The 19,843-nt window shown below is 36.2% G+C and overlaps 1 protein-coding gene across 2 annotated transcripts in view; it reads left to right on the plus strand.

Moving 5' to 3' along the window:
• Positions 1-406: 406 nt before the first annotated feature.
• Positions 407-19,843, plus strand: part of LOC138710171 (DNA-directed RNA polymerase I subunit RPA1-like) — a 121,676-nt gene continuing 102,239 nt past the window's right edge. The window contains exons 1-4 of one of the 2 annotated variants that reach the window (XM_069840805.1): positions 407-539; positions 5,224-5,446; positions 12,601-12,715; positions 15,737-15,929. In XM_069840805.1, the coding sequence (XP_069696906.1) occupies positions 5,296-5,446; positions 12,601-12,715; positions 15,737-15,929 (459 nt within the window). In that variant the 5' untranslated portion in view covers positions 407-539; positions 5,224-5,295. Of the gene's footprint in view, positions 540-5,223; positions 5,447-12,600; positions 12,716-15,736; positions 15,930-18,536; positions 18,557-19,843 lie in introns of those variants that run through there. The other variant, XM_069840806.1, reaches the window with a different exon arrangement.

Raw genomic sequence — 19,843 nt, forward strand, 5'->3', positions numbered from 1 at the left:
CCGGGTCTTTCCCGGGGGTAAAAGGCGGTCAGAGAGTGATGCTGACCATACCACCTCCATGCCCCCTCAAGTGCCTTCATGGCATGTTACGGGGATACCTTTACCTTTATCATACATTTATAAAATGAGAGTCGATTGAAGTAAAGATACTGGATAAAGGTACTGTTTGCAAAGGTCTTGGCTACAAATGCATTGCATGTTATGCAGTTTTATCAACTTACCACAGTGGCTAGGTATCCATTGAAATAATATTTCTTTTTGGAGATTCTTGAGTTCACTTACTTTCGTTTCCTTTTTCTTAATAAAGTAATGAGTTTGTGGAAAATCTGTTGTGAAGCAAATTGAAATACATATAATTAACTCAGTGTGATTATGAAAGAGTGCCTTACATGATGCTCCTTTTCAGAGCTGTGATAGTCTAAAATGAAGATGGTTCTGTGATAAGATTGTCTGCTTTCAACTCTAACCAGCGAGAAAGTGTTGCAAAACGCCTCTTGACGCCGAGTGATTCAACTCACAACTCCCAGAGGTTGAAAGTGGTGTGTATAGTGTTCTGGAGCAAATTTACCTCTTCTGACACTTTAGAAATGTCGCTTGTGGTTGCACGAAATTCATTAAATCCAATTTATAAACACTAAATTGTACAGGAAAACTTTTTTATAATTTTCATACTCAAATGTTTTTTTTTTTCTTCAAGTCCCAGCAAAATTCCTATACTTTTCACGTTAATTTATTTTGGTTACACATTTCTTTTATACAATTTTTACACTTAAAGTTCGTTCCAACAAGTAGTTTATGTATCAATTCATGTACGAACCTTGTATCATCTTATGCACGTGTGCTGGTTAGGTACCTACTATGGGATTGAAATAGAAGTGAATGATGTTGAAACACTTTTTCAGATCATCACATACTAAAACCAGAGATTCTGTAACTTTTGCCTGAGAATGGGCTGCTTGATTATTATCGTGTTGCAGTTAATTCAAATTGCAAAAAATAAAATTTCGATAATTTTATATAAAAAGATAACAAAAAGATTGTAAGGTAAAAAATGTAATTAACTATTTCATTACCCAAATAATTTTCATTCTCTTTCTTTTTGGTGAAAATTTAAATTAAATCTTTAATTTTTATTGGGCAAATCGCAATATAGCGATGGCCCATGGCCCCTTCCACTTTTCCCCTACTAGCTCATCAGACACACTACGTGATAGACGAGTGTTGTGTTGAATGCACATTTCATGTGGGTGGGGATAACTTACCCTACCGGCGTTCAGTATATTGCGATTTATCCTTTTTATTATTTGCAGTTCATTTTCCATCTTAACCTCTAAATTGTGATGTGAAAGACATAAGCAGTCGATCTTGTCTTTCTTCAGTATCCAGGAGACGTTAGTGAGCATATGCACATGTCCAAGACAGTACATGCCTCAGTGCACCAACTACTTCTGATCGCTCCAGATCCGTGTCAAAAGTTTGTTGGAATGTTCAACTGAAGTACATGTTTCCGGTTCAGAATTGGTTTGGAGTGTGTTGGAATGTCTTTTCTGTACTGCGCATGCTTACAGTAGTTACGGATGGTTACTGACTGTTGTTGGAACGAATCTTTATACAACTTAATCGCATTTTAAACCCCAGAAGATAATGAACATCATTTAAACATTCTAAATGAATTTTGCTCGAAATTAGGTTTGCCATAAAATTACAGTGTGTGTTCATTGTTAAGATGCAGAAACTCGAAACTGCCCATGCTTTCCTCCCCCAGTCTTGTGCACCTTTGTTACTGCTTTGGAAACAGTGAAATATTTTGTAAACACCATGATGTAATTGAACAAATTATGGAACATTTATCAAAATTTGAGGATATGGTTTGTTCTTTAGGAGCTAGCAATCCAAAATGATTGATGTGTTTGTAAAATAATCACATGTAATTAAATGGAGATCACACTGGAAGAACGAGGTAAGTCAGTGTTGTAAATTTGCCTGGATTGGAGTTGTGGCTCTGAGCAACTAAGATTTCCTACAAATAAATTTATATTATTCGAGAATCGTGTTATAAATTTGAGGACCGTATTATAGACTCAAAGATTTATTTATTTATTTATTTATTTATTCATGTATTTATTTGTTTATTTATTTATTTATTTATTTCTTCTGGTGTAGTAAAAAAATACACTATATACAAATTAAGCTACACAAGAAATAGAGAGATAAAAAAAAAACACTATAAACAAAGTAAAGCCACACAAAAATATACACAGGTTGCAGTCACACAAACTTTAAATGAGTGATTAAGTATCATAATTAATTCCATCCTAACTAATTAACTAACATACACAAGAAACTTGCAATTTTAATCTAGATTAGAAAAGAAAAGGAAAAAAAACACAAATCAATACTTCTAGCAATACCTAAAAAACATTAACTAAGACAAAATTTTCCAATTTAATTTTGAATTGTGATAAAGTCCGGTAGTCCCTGACGTCATTAGGTAACGAATTCCAGAGGCGAGGTATTTCTACAGTATAGGAAGATGAGTACAAAGACGTTCTATGATGAGGGATAGAAAGAAGTGCTTGATGTAGGTTTCGAAGAGTTGTAAGAAATTGAAAGCGTGATAACAGATAATTCGGAGTAGAAGTATGCATGATTCTAAACAGAAGAGACAGTGAATGTATTGTTCTTCGTTCCTTCAGACGCACCCATGAAAGTAACTGGAGGGAAGGTGTTATATGGTCAAATTTACGAGTATTGCAGATGAATCGTATGCACACATTATGAACACGTTGTAGTCTCTCAGCTAAGAGTGAACTTACATTAGTTAGCAAGGAATCGCAATAATCAGAATGGGGCATTACAAGCATCTGAATAAGATTCTTTTTTAGACTAAGATGGCTTAATTGCGAAGTTCTAAATTTCTTTTATGGAAATTTTATTGACTTGACTTAACTTGTTTTTCCCATAAAGTCTTTAAATGTTATTTCATATGTTATTGAATGTCATTTTAGTTATATGTTTTCCTCACATAGGTTTTTTTTTCTTCCAGACCCCATAAAAAATTGTATTCTTCACCTGACATAATTAGGAACATTAAATCCAGACGTTTGAGATGGGCAGGGCATGTAGCACATATGGGCGAATCCAGAAATGCATATAGAGTGTTAGTTGGGAGACCGGAGGGAAAAAGACCTTTGGGGAGGCCGAGCCGTAGATGGGAGGATAATATTAAAATGGATTTGAGGGAGGTGGGATATGATAATAGAGACTGGATTAATCTTGCACAGGATAGGGACCGATGGTGGGCTTATGTGAAGGCGGCAATGAACCTCCGGATTCCTTAAAAGTCATTTGTAAGTAAGTAAGTAAGTAAGACCCCATAAAAATGTATGAATGAAGTTTTACTGTGTCAGGTTATGAAAAATTTCTTAATTGTATACATTTGGTCCTTCATTTAATAGATCTTAATAATACTTTTGCAACTGACTATGAACTGGAGAGTTCTAGGTCCAATTCCAAGTGGTGGCGAGATTTTTCTCGTTGCCTAAACTTGCAGAGCAGTCCTGAGGTTCATTCATCCTTCTATCAAATTGAGTACAAGATTTTTTCCAAAAGTGAAAGGCGGTTGGAGCATGATTCTGGTCACACCACCTCGCTCCAGTACCAAGGTCATGAAAGCATCTCGACACGCCCCAAGTAACTTCATGACTGACATACAAAGGGGATACCTTTACCTTTTTACCTAATAATGATTTTAATTGTTGTAATTACTGGTTTGAACCAAAGTATGTTTGGCTTACAATGAGACTCGTTTACTTTATAAATTTCTAATTACTGATTTTATGACTTATTTCACAAAAATAAAAGCAAACAATATGAGTTTGTTTTTTCAGAATATTTCTTTTTCTCGTTCTGTGAAGTGTTTCGTAATGTTTGAAGGAGTTCAGGGAATAAAATTAAGTAGGTATGTTCCAAATACAAAAATTGAAACAGATTGGTAATATATAATATAGGCTATTTTTAACATTGATCTTACTCTCGTTTCCTGATAATAATGTGTTTAATTATCACATGAGGTGTTTGAATCGAAAATACTTATGTGTGCATGTTCCAAATACAAAAATTGAAACAGATTGGTAATATATAATATAGGCTATTTTTAACATTGATCTTACTCTCGTTTCCTGATAATAATGTGTTTAATTATCACATGAGGTGTTTGAATCGAAAATACTTATGTGTGCATGTTCCAAATACAAAAATTGAAACAGATTGGTAATATATAATATAGGCTATTTTTAACATTGATCTTACTCTCGTTTCCTGATAATAATGTGTTTAATTATCACATGAGGTGTTTGAATCTAAAATACTTATGTGTGCATGTTCCAAATACAAAAATTGAAACAGATTGGTAATATACAGAGCGTTTACCTACGGGTGGGGCCAGGAAAGGGCCTGCCTGCGGTGTCGCTTGCGGGAATCGTCTATCCGTAAGCTTCCGCTTTCTATACTACACTCTGTAGGGTTTTAATTTTAAAAGTTTAGCAGCAGTAAAGACTGATGTTTTTGAAACACTAACTTCCTGTGAAACACGTCTTAGAGATTTATAAGGAGAGCGTGTAAATTATGCACTGATTTCATCAATTTTTCCTTCCGTCAGTACTCTTTGTTTTCGCTTAGGAATTGTAGCATTTATCGACCCTGTTGTCCTTAATTTGTTAACAAGACGTCTAACTGTTTCTCTTCCCTGAATTTTTGCACCTGAATATTTTACTTCAAATTTCCTACACACTTCTCTACATGACTCTGTTTTCACATATGCATCATACATAAAAACTCTTTGTTCAAGCGTGAATTTTGCGTTTTGCATTGTTAAGAAATTTTACACAATGCTGAATATTTAAGCAACTGTGTCAAGAAACTGCACTGTACGTGTTAAATACTGCAACATCTGGCTCACAACTGATAACTTGTCGACCTTGATTGTCGAGCGTGTCTCAACAACTGCGCGCACAAAGCGGCGTATCAGTACATGCCGCTTTCCTGGCCTCACCCGTAGGCGAATGCTCTGTATAATATAGGCTATTTTTAACATTGATCTTACTCTCGTTTCCTGATAATAATGTGTTTAATAATGACATGAGGTGTTTGAATCTAAAATACTTTTGTGTGTTCTATAGCATTTGTTTGAACTATATAATCTATTACATTGTTTTTCTGTAGGTTCACAGACATCTCTGCAATGGAGACGTGATACTTCTAAACAGGCAGCCTACTCTACATAGACCCAGCATCATGGCCCATACTGCACGAATCCTGAAAGGAGAGAAAACTATACGGTTGCACTATGCAAACTGCAAAGCTTACAACGCTGATTTTGATGGCGATGAAATGAATGCTCATTTTCCCCAGAACGAAGTTGCTCGCAGTGAAGCCTACAATATTTGTATGTATTAATAATCTCATGATTAATTACAGCTTTCCTCTTCATTAATTTTAAATAGCACTGTAGCATTCTGTTATAGATTTAACACTTGCTACTGCCTGTCAAAAGGTGCCACTGTTTAATGCAGGAAATTTTCTTTGTGCTCCAATAACTCCACTCAAATTTAAAATAATATGTTATGTAAGAAACACAGCTTTCTTGAGTCACGTGCAGGCATGAGTAATGTAACAGGAATCGTTTATCTGGATGTTCACTAACAGTTTGAGCTGATCCATTAGCTGTCAGTTTTTTCCGGAACACAGAAGTGCTTGTCCTTGACTCACATGGTATATGTGGACGTCTATGAGTGCAGACATGTGTGACATGGAACCTTATTTGTGAAATTTTTTCGGAATATCGGAACATTTTGTCTTTGTTATTTATTTAATTTTTTTGTGCTTGGCTGATTACCGAGTTATTATTATTCACTCGAATTGCATAAAAGCAAGTACAGGCAATATGTTGTTGTTATCTATGTTGGTGGGACATAAGGAACCAATCCATGAGTCTTCTGGCATTCCAGTACAGTTTTAAGAGGTTCTTCGTCTTCTGGAGAGTAGGATCCAGTTTTCGGCATTGAAGAGATGTTCTCCATTCATTTTAGTGCTTTGGTCCTTGCAGATGGTGCAGTGTTCAGAGTCATAAATTTTCATGCGATATATGTGATGCTAGACAGTCACGCTCAGTGCAGGCAATATAACAAGTTCTATTCATATTTATTATCATACGACTTAGAGATGGTGGTTTCCCTCAGATTTTTGTATACGGTTCACCACGACACTTGAGTATATTCAATCATATATCCTAAAATATTTTTCCTCTCATCTATATCTCCCCATATCTTCCATTACCTAAAGTTCAACTCTGTTTCAGTCTATTTTCTTCCTCCATCCTTTCTGATATGCTGTACAGTATTTTCAACTCTTCACCTTCTTTATCCCGAATACTATGCTACACTGTCTACCTTACTCTTGTTCACAAACATTCTATTCATCCGTCTCTATTATCATCGTCATCTTCCATTACTGTTATCCCTAATTTTCTGTTTATCTTAAACCCTTTCTTCTCTTACTAATATTCACTAATTTTTCTACATTCTCATCTACATTACCATATTATATTATTTGTTTCATTTATTGTTCCGATGTTCTACTGTTTATAATACTTCCTTACTATTACTTGTTCAATGCACATAATTTTTTATGCAAATCAAGCTTTCAGGTATAACTCCCTGTAAAGTTGATTTGAATAATTTCGAGGGAAAAATTGTTCCGGGGCCGGGTATCGAACCCAGGACCTTTGGTTAAATGCACCAACGCTCTACCAATTGAGCTACTCGGGAACTCTACCAGACACCGATCCAACTTTTCCCTCTATATCCACACACCTCAAAGTGGGCTGACAACCGTCAAGCAACCAACACTGAGTGCACACTAACTCCGTGTGACTTAAATTGTGGTTTTCTGTTAACGAACAGTGACGTGTATTATGCAAATCAAGATTTCAGGTATAACTCCCTGTAAAGTTGATTTGAATAATTTCGAGGGAAAAATTGTTCCGGGGCCGGGTATCGAACCCAGGACCTTTGGTTAAATGCACCAACGCTCTACCAATTGAGCTACTCGGAAACTCTACCAGACACCGATCCAACTTTTCCCTCTATATCCACACACCTCAAAGTGGGCTGACAACCGTCAAGCAACCAACACTGAGTGCACACTAACTCTGTGTGACTTAAATTGTGGTTTTCTGTTAATGAACAGTGACGTGTATTATGCAAATCAAGCTTTCAGGTATAACTCCCTGTAAAGTTGATTTGAATAATTTTGAGGGAAAAATTGTTCCGGGGCCGGATATCGAACCCGGGAACTCTACCAGACACCAATCCAACTTTTCCCTCTATATCCACAGACCTCAAAGTGGGCTGACAACCGTCAAGCAACCAACATTGAGTGCACATTAACTCTGTGTGACTTAAATTGTGGTTTTCTGTTAATGAACAGTGACTTGTATTATGCAAATCAAGCTTTCAGGTATAACTCCTTGTAAAGTTGATTTGAATAATTTTGAGGGAAAAATTGTTCCAGGGCCGGATATCGAACCCGGGAACTCTACCAGACACCGATCCAACTTTTCCCTCTATATCCACAGACCTCAAAGTGGGCTGACAACCGTCAAGCAACCAACATTGAGCGCACATTAACTCTGTGTGACTTAAATTGTGGTTTTGTGTTAATGAACAGTGACGTGTATTATGCAAATCAAGCTTTCAGGTATAACTCCTTGTAAAGTTGATTTGAATAATTTTGAGGGAAAAATTGTTCCGGGGCCGGATATCGAACCCGGGAACTCTACCAGACACCGATCCAACTTTTCCCTCTATATCCACAGACCTCAAAGTGGGCTGACAACCGTCAAGCAACCAACATTGAGTGCACATTAACTCTGTGTGACTTAAATTGTGGTTTTCTGTTAATGAACAGTGACGTGTATTATGCAAATCAAGCTTTCAGGTATAACTCCCTGTAAAGTTGATTTGAATAATTTTGAGGGAAAAATTGTTCCGGGGCCGGATATCGAACCCGGGAACTCTACCAGACACTGATCCAATTTTTCCCTCTATATCCACAGACCTCAAAGTGGGCTGACAACCGTCAAGTAACCAACATTGAGTGCACACTAACTCTGTGTGACTTAAATTGTGGTTTTTCTGTTAATGAACAGTGACGTGTATTATGCAAATTAAGCTTTCAGGTATAACTCCCTGTAAAGTTGATTTGAATAATTTCGAGGTTGTCAGCCCACTTTGAAGTCTGTGGATATAGAGGGAAAAGTTGGATCGGTGTCTAGTAGAGTTTCTGGGTAGCTCAGTTGGTAGAGCATTGGTACATTTAACCAAAGATCCTGGGTTCGATACCCGGCCCTGGAACAATTTTTCCCTCGAAATTAATCATTTTTTTCCCCTTTATTGGATAACTTTTTCCGTTCGCTCTCACTACTTTTGCTCACTTTCTACCTCCTCCACTTTTCATATTCTTCCTCTCTCAGTTACATCAAACACTCAGTATTATTTTTTCCTAACTCGTATTAGCCTCACTACCGTCATTACTTTTCTTCTCACTGTTTATTCTATTCATTTTCTCCTTAACACTTCACTACTTATCTCTATCTTATTCTCAGATCCACTTCAGTTACACTAATTGATCTAATCATCACATCTTTGATGGCATCAATACCTCAGACTATGTCAGATATCTCCTCTAGTTCACTTATTACACTTCACACATCCCTGTTTCTTTAACTCATATTCACTGAACTGTTTTTACAAGTTTTCGCACCCTATCAATGTCTCCTATGGTCGCTGGACTTGGATCATCTCTGCTCTTCTTCTCTCTTATATTCTCGACTTCTTCTTTCTTCTCTTCATCTCACTCCCTTTCGTAACTTACACTTGGATTTGCACTCGTCAAGACTTCTTCCATTACACTCTACTTATTCTCCTATTATCCCAACCCTGGATTCCTCTCCCTCTCTTTCCTTCTTCTTTCCTCTATCATCCCCTCACTTGACTCATATCAGTCAATAGCTTCCCATTCTTCACACAGATTAAACATATTCCAGAAGTATATTTGGCATTTAATTTTAAAAGAAAACAATCAGATAATTTTTCGAAACACTTTATTTATACATTCAAATAATTTTTCCAAGCACTTTATTTATTAGTTGTAATAAATAATATGGATATGGAGGGTAGCTGCGAATATATTGAATAAGCAGTCGTGGGTGGTCCTCCAGCTTGGGGGTTGGACGAAGGACTAACAACCCATCACCATAAAAAACAGCTAGTTACGAAACCTAACAATAAGGTTGAGAAGCTTTTGTCATCTAGTCTGCTGTCAAAAAATCTTAAAGTTAGAATTTATAAAACAGTTATATTACCGGTTGTTCTGTATGGTTGTGAAGCTTGGACTCTCACTTTGAGAGAGGAACATAGGTTAAGGGTGTTTGAGAATAAGGTGCTTAGGAAAATATTTGGGGCTAAGAGGGATGAAGTTACAGGAGAATGGAGGAAGTTATACAACGCAGAACTGCACGCATTGTATTCTTCACCTGACATAATTAGAAACATTAAATTCAGACTTTGTGATGGGCAGGGCATGTAGCACCTATGGGCGAATCCAGAAATGCATACAGAGTGTTAGTTGGGAGACCAGAGGGGAAAAGACCTTTGGGGAGGCCGAGACGTAGATGGGAAGATAATATTAAAATGGATTTGAGGGAGGTGGGATATGATGATAGAGACTGGATTAATCTTGCTCAGGATAGGGACCAATGGCGGGCTTATGTGAGGGCGGCAATGAGCCTCCGGGTTCCTTAAAAGCCATTTGTAAGTAAGTAATAATAATATAAATCTTCCATGGCCAATAATTTGAGTATTAGAGCCACTACTATATTTCCTCGTGTATTAGACGCACTTTTTTCCATAATTCTTGGTTTAAAAATCCAGGCATAAGTATTATATGCCAGGAAAAAATTTTAGGCGAAAAAAATCATAACTATCTGACATTCCACGTGATAATCACAGCTGTTTCGACATCGAACATTGAACTGATATTGAAAATCATTGACTTGTGCGACTTCAAAAGCATTGATATATCAAGGAGCAGTAATAATACGAAATGAATACAAAATGTAGCACCGTATAACCTAGAACTGAATACAAATAAAGGAATATAATGATGTTATAGTATGTACATTCAGACTTCGCGAATAAGTACATTGACACGAAAATATACCCACGCTGAAAAAATTGAACACTGCACAGTAGCCTTCTCCACTAATAGGAATGTAGCATGCTCTATCAACTGCTGCTGAACACTGCTGTGTTGTCAGTTTGCTTCATGTTGTTACTAGCACTGCTGTGAAATCCTGCAAAAAAAAAAGATGTTGTTCAGAGAGTGATGACTCACAGACTAGAATCCTTTGCATAAAGGCAATAGCATCTTACATAGTAAGGCATCAGAATTGTGCAAAGGACTCTTCTGCTGTTGTATGGTGGTCATTGTGACATCGGATCTCTCACTGTCTACATTACACAAAGCTGTCAGGTGCATAGTTACAATTGTATTGTATTTTTTTACATTCCATCGCTTCACAGCTAGAATATGGAATATGTCGAAAGAAAAGTCGTGATAGTACTACAAAGACTTACTCCATAGTGACAGTCTAGTGAAATACTAAGGGATTCAGTAATGGCAACAATACTGTAAATCAGCACTCCTAGCAGTGAGCATCGGAATCTTTTAGTATGTAATAAAGGAGCGATTGTTGCATAAATGTGGAATATTAAAAGTCTATAAGTAACCATATTTTGTGAATACAGGGACTGTTTCTGATTTGTATTAAGTAATAACGCCCTAGAAATGTTAGTAAGGTATGAACAAAGATGCATCATAAAAATACAAGTTACAAGAGGAAAAAAATGCAACTCAGAAACTTGTGGGAGAAAAGTCCTACCATACCGAACTGTTGCAAAATGGGTGGAAGCGAGGCATTTGCTTTCAATCAAAAGTTGGCATCCGAACAGCTTTAGATTGATCAGTGAAAAAGAGATCCAGAAATGATGCTGCAGATGGAGTCCATCATCTTCCAAGGGTTTGTCAATGTACTGTTGACTGGCAGGGGTATGTAATGCCAAAAGCAACCTAAATAAATTTAGGGAGAAACACTAACTATATTGCCATTATTTTTCGAATGCCCTTGTATATACAGAAGGATTTTACATTATACTAATACAACACAAGGGGTTAGTATCGATACTTAATACAAGATAAAAATATACGTTCAGCATTGTTGAATGTCATGAATTCATCTACAGAATAGAAGGTGTGAGAAATTAGGTACCTGTTTAATTTGACCCTAAATATTCGTAAGTTTTTATTTTTTTATATCCACAGGAAGGCTATTAAACTGTTCACTGCCATGTCACGTACTTGAATACTTGTATATTGGGCATGTTTGCTTGAACTGACAGTAATTTTCAATAACATTCCCTATGTGCTAATGCAACATCCGCACAAATTCATTTTATATTACGTGTTATCCTAGATCATATATGTAACAGATAGGTCGGCCTTATAGGCTTTGACGTTAACAACTTTTATCAGGTTTACTACGCTGCCATCTAGTTGTTACATAAGGAGTCACATCATAATTCCCATTTGAATTGCATTAGCAACAGTACTGCCATCTCGTGTTCGTTTACGGCGGACAGGTGGCGATCCTGGCTGTTGTTCTCTTCAAAGTGCTACCGATTTTAACATAGCGATGAGTTATCTGTTACATATATGATCTAGGGTGTTATGCATTACATTACTTGTGTCTGTATGTGACATTAGATTTTTTTAAAACTTTCTATATTTAATTACCTAAGTATTCATTGAAATTGATCATAAAATGTATTTTAACACTTTTCTTGTTATCAGAATTACCTTTGGACCTATGTATCCTAAGTTCAAACCCATACATAGTAGTTTTTTAAGTGGATAAAATTGCAAAACATAGTTACTTCCATTGATTAAGAAAGTAGAGTTGTTGGTCCCATTTCATAGATTTACTTATATTGGAGATTTAATTGTTCAAAAATAATGACGAATAAAGACAAAATTCTGTATCCAGTTCTACTATTATTCTTCAGTCTCAACTCTTGGTAACATGTATCACCATGACAACTTAACGATTTACTGTAGGAAAGAGTGAGAGTGATTAAGATCTCATTAGTACACATCCTTCTGCATACCGATACACAAACTGTGTTAATTAAGATGACACCAGACAAGAGTACTCGTTGATCTACTTCTCAAGTGTTCGATATTGGATACCACCATACTATGCCATTGACTCTGTAGCATGTCCTTGAATGAATCAAGGAAACATGTTTAGTATATTTTGTAATGGTCAATTGAAAGATTAAAAAAGCAAAGTTTGTGCGCAGTAAATAATCTGACCCTGGTTGTAAGAAATTATGTTCTTAAAAGTTTGCTTGAATTGCACCTGCTCTTTCGTCCCAAACAGGTACATTTGGCTTCCATTTCTGAATTTTGTTTCATTTTCAGTGAGTGTAAATAATCAGTACCTGGTTCCAAAAGATGGAACGCCATTGAGTGGCTTGATTCAAGACCATATTGTGGCAGGAGTACTGCTGTCTATTAGAGGACGATTTTTTGTAAAGTGAGTAAACTAATAATTTCCTAGAGTCAGTGTGAAACATATCACTTTTCTCGTTTTCATTTCAAGATCAGTGGCAAATATTCAGAGCATGCCCTATTATTATTTTTAAAAACACAATACCTATAATTCGAATTATTATTATTATTACTATTATTATTATTATTATTATTATTATTATTATTATTATTATTATTATTATTATATTTATTTTTCTTGTTTTATTTTCCGCGCAAATATTAAATAATGCTGTATTCACTTTAAATCTAATCAGGTTAGACTGCATACAATTTATATGGCCTATATCCAGCATTTGACAAAAATGCCTTCTGAAGCCTCAGGGTGTATTACTGTTCACAGATCTCATACAAGCGCTGAGCAGACAAAGAATGTGTTAGGGTGAAATACCTGTCAGTTCGGATGCCGTAAAGGCAGAGTGTAAATCTGCGTGCTATACGACAGTGACGGACTGACACACAGTTTTCTGCCTGCTTGACCTTACGTTTTTATGGTTATTCTGACAGTGATATTTTTCAGCATAATAGCAAATGGACATAGTTTATTCACCACTCAAAGATCCGCACCTTTTACAATTTAGCTTTCAGTGTAGCATGATTTCGTGACAGTTCAAGTGCTCAGGTTTCGTTCAGATCATCGAGAAGATAAAGTTGTATTTTGTTGTTTTGTTTAATGTCAACACGGGTGACTGTGACAAGGTGTTGTTACATTGGAAAACATAAATTGAAACCTTTCCAACATATGAACTTTGAGGAAAAGCAAATTATAGCCTATTTTCTCAGGACAGTCTAGTAGAGTGCTATTCATAGACATTTCGCAGCACACGCTACGAGCGTACTAAGCTAGCCCCTGCTATCCTCTGGTTACTAGTACAGAATTCAAATCATATCCTATCGCTAACACTGGTTTATGAATACGAAAAACGCTGATCATCCACTGGAAACCCGCGCTAAAAATGTCTATGAATACGGCCCGTAGTGCCTAAATTAACAGCGGGTGGATTTCAAATATAAATATACTGGTAAATCTACAGAATTACATTTTGGAAGTTAAAGAATAGAACTTTATGCTGTGTAATAATAATAATAATATTAATAATAATAATAATAATAATAATAATAATAATAATAATATAAGGAATAATGTCTAATCACGCCAACTTTCTTGAGAGAAATTAAAACAATTGCATGGTGCATGCATGCTTCGTCACTGTTCAAGATGTCAAACTGTCCTGAACTTACTTTGACTAGTATGTTATCAGTGCATATAATTCATTATTTACTTCATAGCTTTAGGCCTGTTTCTTCCTTCAAGAGAGGTTTAAGCCTGTATCCTATTTCAACAGAATTCAATTTCCATGTGGCCAGAAGGTGCCAGTATCATATGAGTTTGAAATCTAGTAATATTTTGGTGTATCTCTCTGTTGACATTTTTAAAAATATGTGTGTACCAGTCTTGTTTCTGTTTGTTAATATACACTCAAGTAAATGGAAAATACGCAATTCTGTTTGTTTTGTATATATAAAAGCGTTATAGGCCTATTCTATCACCTAATTAGCTTTTTCCTTTCTTTGTGTTTGTTGCAGCTCACACAAGTCAGCATAGGTATAACATTCTCATTTGTGCTTTTCAAAATGTGTTTATATATTCTTCATATGTTCCACATATTCTTTGATGTATAATTAATTCCATATTAACATCTTGTTTGAGGTGCTGTGATATATTAAAAACCAGATGATGAACATTTGATGCATGCTCTGTAATGTTATTTTCTATCTTCAGGTACGGTCACATGTCACTACTTTTGCTGTGCAACTTGTGTACTGCAGCTGCAAAAGCTGCGTGTCGTGTTCACACGTAAGCCAAAAGTAGCGCGCTGCACGCTACTTTTCGTGCTGCGCAACCCGAGTGCAGCAAAAGTTGCAACTGGAGGTTGCAAGTCTGTTCACACACAAGGCGCTACTTTTGCAGCCGCAGTCATGCTGCAGGTTTCCATCTCCGTGTTGACTTCTAAATATACATTTTGTGGTTATGTTCGCATTATTAATAAACTCATGCAAAAGCTTACTTATGTATTATTTGCATTTCTGCCCTAACTAGTATTCAGAAATTGGCATTATTTTTACTATAAAGCTTTTAAAAACGCCTATATACTTAAATGATAACCAACATATTCACATAATGTTGGCAACCCTCCTGTTTGAAACTACACTACAGAAAATTTTAAAAATGAATTATATCGTCAGCAAATATGCTCAGACTGTGTTGTGCATTTAATAACTGTTACAAATAATTTATTTTCATCACATATAACATTAAAATACATCCAAACAATAAAAGTGGGTGGCAACACTGGTCGCAACCGCAGGAAAAGTTTCAACAAAACCGATATCAGCAACCCTGAGAACCCTGTTCACACGTTGCTACTTCTAAGCTGCGCGCAGCATGGAAAAGTAGCGAGCAGCAGGTTCGGCAGCCGCTACTTTTTGGGTAGCACCGTTGTTCACACGTCGCAGTACGAGAGTTGCGCAGTTTTTTGTACTGCATCGCTGCAAAAGTAGCGACTTGTGACCGTACCTTTACATGGAGTTTTGCTTCCTTAAAATGTCATTGTTTTCATTTTTTCGTCTATATTCGTAATTCTTTCATTCTAATTTCTTTCATTCTACAATGCACAATTTCTCTTGCTAATGGTGGAATACTGTTTAATTCTCATATTGATAAAATGTTCATGTAATATAAATTAGTGCTTGGCAGTTGTGATTTTCACAAAAGATTAAATGTAAACCTAAGAACAGTTAAACTTACTGCTAGAGTGTTGTCTGGCGTGACTCTTTGGATACAATAGATAGTTACGTGTTTAAATTTTGTATAATGCGGAAAATAATTCCCCCCCTGCTTTGAACAAGTTGATGTTATGTATTTTAGAAGTTCAACATTAATACAATCGTAGCCTACAGACTAGCAGGCGGAATGTACATTACAAACATTGAATCTGTGTTGCAGAGAAGAGTACCAGCAGCTTGTCTTCCAGGGACTGGGGCATCAGAAGGGCGAGATCAAGCTGTTGTCACCAGCCATATTGAAACCAGCTCCTCTTTGGTCTGGGAAACAAATAATTTCTACAATAATTATAAACAATGTGCCTAAGGGACAGCACCCACTTACTCTCACTTCCTCATCAAAAGTCTCAGACCAGGTATGTATACTATCCATTGTAAGTGCTCAGTGCACCATCATACTCTAGTGGTTACTGTACTTGCCCCTGGTTCCCAGGTTTGCCTTTTATTGCTTCTTTCACTCCATTGGCCTCATCAGATTACACTCTCGTATTGCCTTGGCAATTCTTTTTCTTCAGCTGATGCAAGGTCTTTGTCTTTCCTGCATCCTTGCTGTGACCGTGACAAGATCTGCGTTCTCGCATCCTTTGATACTACTGCAGTGCTTTACCTCCCAATCATTCAGCTACTGATTCTTTTTGGTTAATTTTTTCTCTTATTACATAATTTCAAATTCATTGTAATGCAGAAACTAGGCAACTCCTTTGCAATCCATCCATTTCCATCGGATATAGTTTTTGTTTGTCTCTGATGCTCACTTTAACACTTATTATAAAATATGTTGTTGTTTTCTAATGCCAGGCGTTTGACAATAAAGTCATTTGACCTCTTGCACTCCAATATTTTTCAAAGATATTATATCATGGTCAGCCACTGACGCACGGATTTTGAGGTGTTCCGAATCCATTTCTTGGTTTGAATTGCACAATGGGCAGTTAGGGGACTGATATATTCCAATTCTATGCAAGTATTTGGCCAAACAATCATGGCCTGTTGCCAATCTAAATGCAGTTACAGACGATTTTCGTGTTAAATCGGGAATCAACTTGGATTATGATGCAGAGAGTTCCATTTTTTCCCTTGAGATTGTGTTATCAAATTTTGTTTGTTGAAGTCTGAGTATGTAGATTTAATAAATCTCTTCACAGAGTAATACGTAGATTTAGTAACAGGTCTGTAAGTAGCAATGCTGCCCTTCTTTGCGAAAGCATCCGCATTCTCGTTTCCCAGGATTTCACAATGGGATGGTATCCATTGGAATACAATTCTTTTATTGAGTGATAATAATTGAGAGAGCATTTTAGTTATTTCTGCTATTTGAGATGAAGGTGTGTGTTTAGAGACGATTGATAGAATAGCTGACAATATAACTGCATTCTTAAATTTATTGATGTGGCATAGAAGATTCCTGAAACTTTCACTGATTGCAATGATTTCACCATCAAAACTTGTTGTTCCATATCCAAGAGATCTATAAAGTGAGAAGAGACAGCACGTAACATCTGCACCTGCACCTTGTTCTCTGGAGATCAAGGATCCGTCGGTGTATAAATGAAGCCAGTTTTGTGGAGGGTACCTAATATTAATTGTCTCTAAAGACAATTATTTCATTAATTTAGTGTTTATTTTATTTTTATTTTTATTTATTTTTTTATTTATTTATTTAACCTGGTAGAGGTAAGGCCATCAGGCCTTCTCTTCCCCTCTACCAGGGGATTACAACTACAATATAAAGAATACTTCTGATTTCAGTATTTCTTGTGTTAAATTTAGATTATATTCTATATTTAATAGAGTTAAAGTGTTTGGTTTAATTTCTAAGATTTCTTTTAAATTCGGGATATTGATTTTCTGTTTTAATTCTTGAACCATGGATATGAAACTTTTTTGAATTTTCAATCTACAGAGAGGACTCTATGAATGCCAATTGTTTCCTGGTAATCTGAATCAGTGGTTTTTCTTCTATTGTCATTTTGATGCTGTTAATATTAGTGAGGAATCTCATAGAATCTATTGGAGTTGTTTTGATTCCACCAGTACTGAGCCTGAGAGCTTGCTTTTGAACATATTCTATTTCGTTTAGGAAAGGTGAAGTAATTAAAATTTCTCCGCAGTATGTCAGCACTGGCTGTATAAATATTTTGTATGTAGTGTTCAAAGTGTTCCAAGAGCATCTCCATTTCTTTCCTGCTAGTCTTTTTAGAAGGAAAAATCTTTTACGAGATTTTTCAGAAATGTATTTCAAATGGTTGCACCTATGTTAACTTACTATCGAAAAAATAAAATATAAAACTTTATTAAAACTTAAAGCTTTAATAATATATTTCATTGACATGTCTGAGACTTTAGCTCGTCTTGCTTTTTAGTGTTCACTGTCATTTGTGGTGGGGGTTGTTTGTATTTATTAGATCAAATAATGTGTGTTTGTTGAATTGTAATTGTGTATTAAGTATCTGTTGTGGATGTGCTATTGTGTGTTTGTAGATTTCATATTGTTTTAATATGCTTCACAATACCAACACACAAAATTGCAGCTTCATTCAAAAAACTAAAATACAAGATAGCATATAACTTAAAGATAAATAGGAAGATGTTTGGTGTGGAATTCTGTTTGGAAAATTTTAACCTTGCAGAGATAGGGGCAAATGTTGATGAAATGAAAGAAAGAGACCTGAAAGAGGAGATAAGGAACATTGCAGTAATGGGAGAACTATTTGGAAAATTAGAAGATGGAGAGGTCATCACACAGGAAAGAATAGCAAGCAATGGAATGAAACAGTCCGTGAATTACAGCGACCAGGAAGAGAGGCCAGCGACCAGCACAGCTGCAGCGGCAAGCAAGGATGACGTCAATAAGCGATCGAGCAAGAAAGAAGAACTTGCACTAAAATAATGATGGTGGCACCAGGCAGACAATAAGGGGATAATCGAATGGCAGTAGGAAAAGGAAACAACTTATTTGTCATTAGAAGAAGAAATGGCCTAGGTAGAAAACCAGATATCTACACTGTAGTCAACAATAGTTACTAAAAATACAGGGCAAGAGCTCCATATTAAGGCTACTTTTGCTGTGCAACTTTTGTACTGCAGCTGCAAAAGTTGCGTGTCGTGTTCACACGTAAGCCAGAAGTAGCGCTGCACGCTACTTTTTGTGCTGTGCAATCCGAATACTGCAAAAGTTGCAACTGAAGGTTGCGAGTCTGTTCACACATAAGGCACTACTTTTGCAGCTGCAGTCTTGCTGCAGCTTTCCGTATCCATGTTGACTTTTCAATATGCATTTTGTGAGTATGTTCACATTAGAGTTTTGGATTATGAAACTCATGCGATAGCTTACTTATCTATTATTTGCTTTTCTGTCCTAATTAGTATTCAGAAATTAGCATTATTTTTACTATAAAGCTATTAAAAAAACGCCTATATACTTAAATGAGAACCAACATATTCACGTAATCAATGTTGGCAATCCTCTTGTTTGAAACTACGCTATGAAAAATAAGAAAAAAATTAATTATATCATCAGCAAATATACTCTGACTGTGTTGTACAATTTAGTAACTGTTACAAATCATTTATTTACATCACATCTAACATTAAAATATATCCAAACAATAGAAGTATCATTGGCACATTTGGGTGGCAACACTGGTCGCAACCGCTGCAAAAGTTTCAAGAAAACCGATATCAAAAATGCTGCGGCTGCAACCTGAGAACCCTGTTCACACGTCGCTACTTTTAAGCTATGTACAGTATGAAAAAGTAACGAGCAGTAGGTTCAGCAGCCACTACTTTTTGGGTTGCACCATTGTTTACATGTCACAGTATGAGAGTTGCGCATTTTTTTGTACTGCAGCGCTGCAAAAGTAGCGACGCGTGACTGTACCTTCAGACACATTCTTGTTATGATGATGATCAGTGTTAAGGCCTGCAGTGCTATAAGCGATACCTCTTTGATAGAATCAGGTTACATCTGTGGAGCCAACCCTTGACAAATGAATAACTAGGAAAAATAGGTGAAAATGAAAACAAAAACTGCCAACCTGCTCTAATTCGGCCTGCCTACACTTAATGCGCGGATTAGACTTTTTAAATGTAAATCTATTCTTAATTTGTCGTCTTGATGTTAGGAAGTGGCAAATAAGATGGCAAGGAGACGAAAATAATGTAGAAAACGGGAAAAACCCACATAAAGGTTGGATGAAGAGTTGAACTAGGCTTACTTGTGGACCAACCTGAAGTCTGGGGTCATGAGGGAACACAGCTCGGTCATTTT

Source organism: Periplaneta americana, chromosome 12 (assembly GCF_040183065.1).
Source record: "Periplaneta americana isolate PAMFEO1 chromosome 12, P.americana_PAMFEO1_priV1, whole genome shotgun sequence".
Taxonomy (NCBI): Eukaryota; Metazoa; Arthropoda; class Insecta; order Blattodea; family Blattidae; genus Periplaneta; species Periplaneta americana.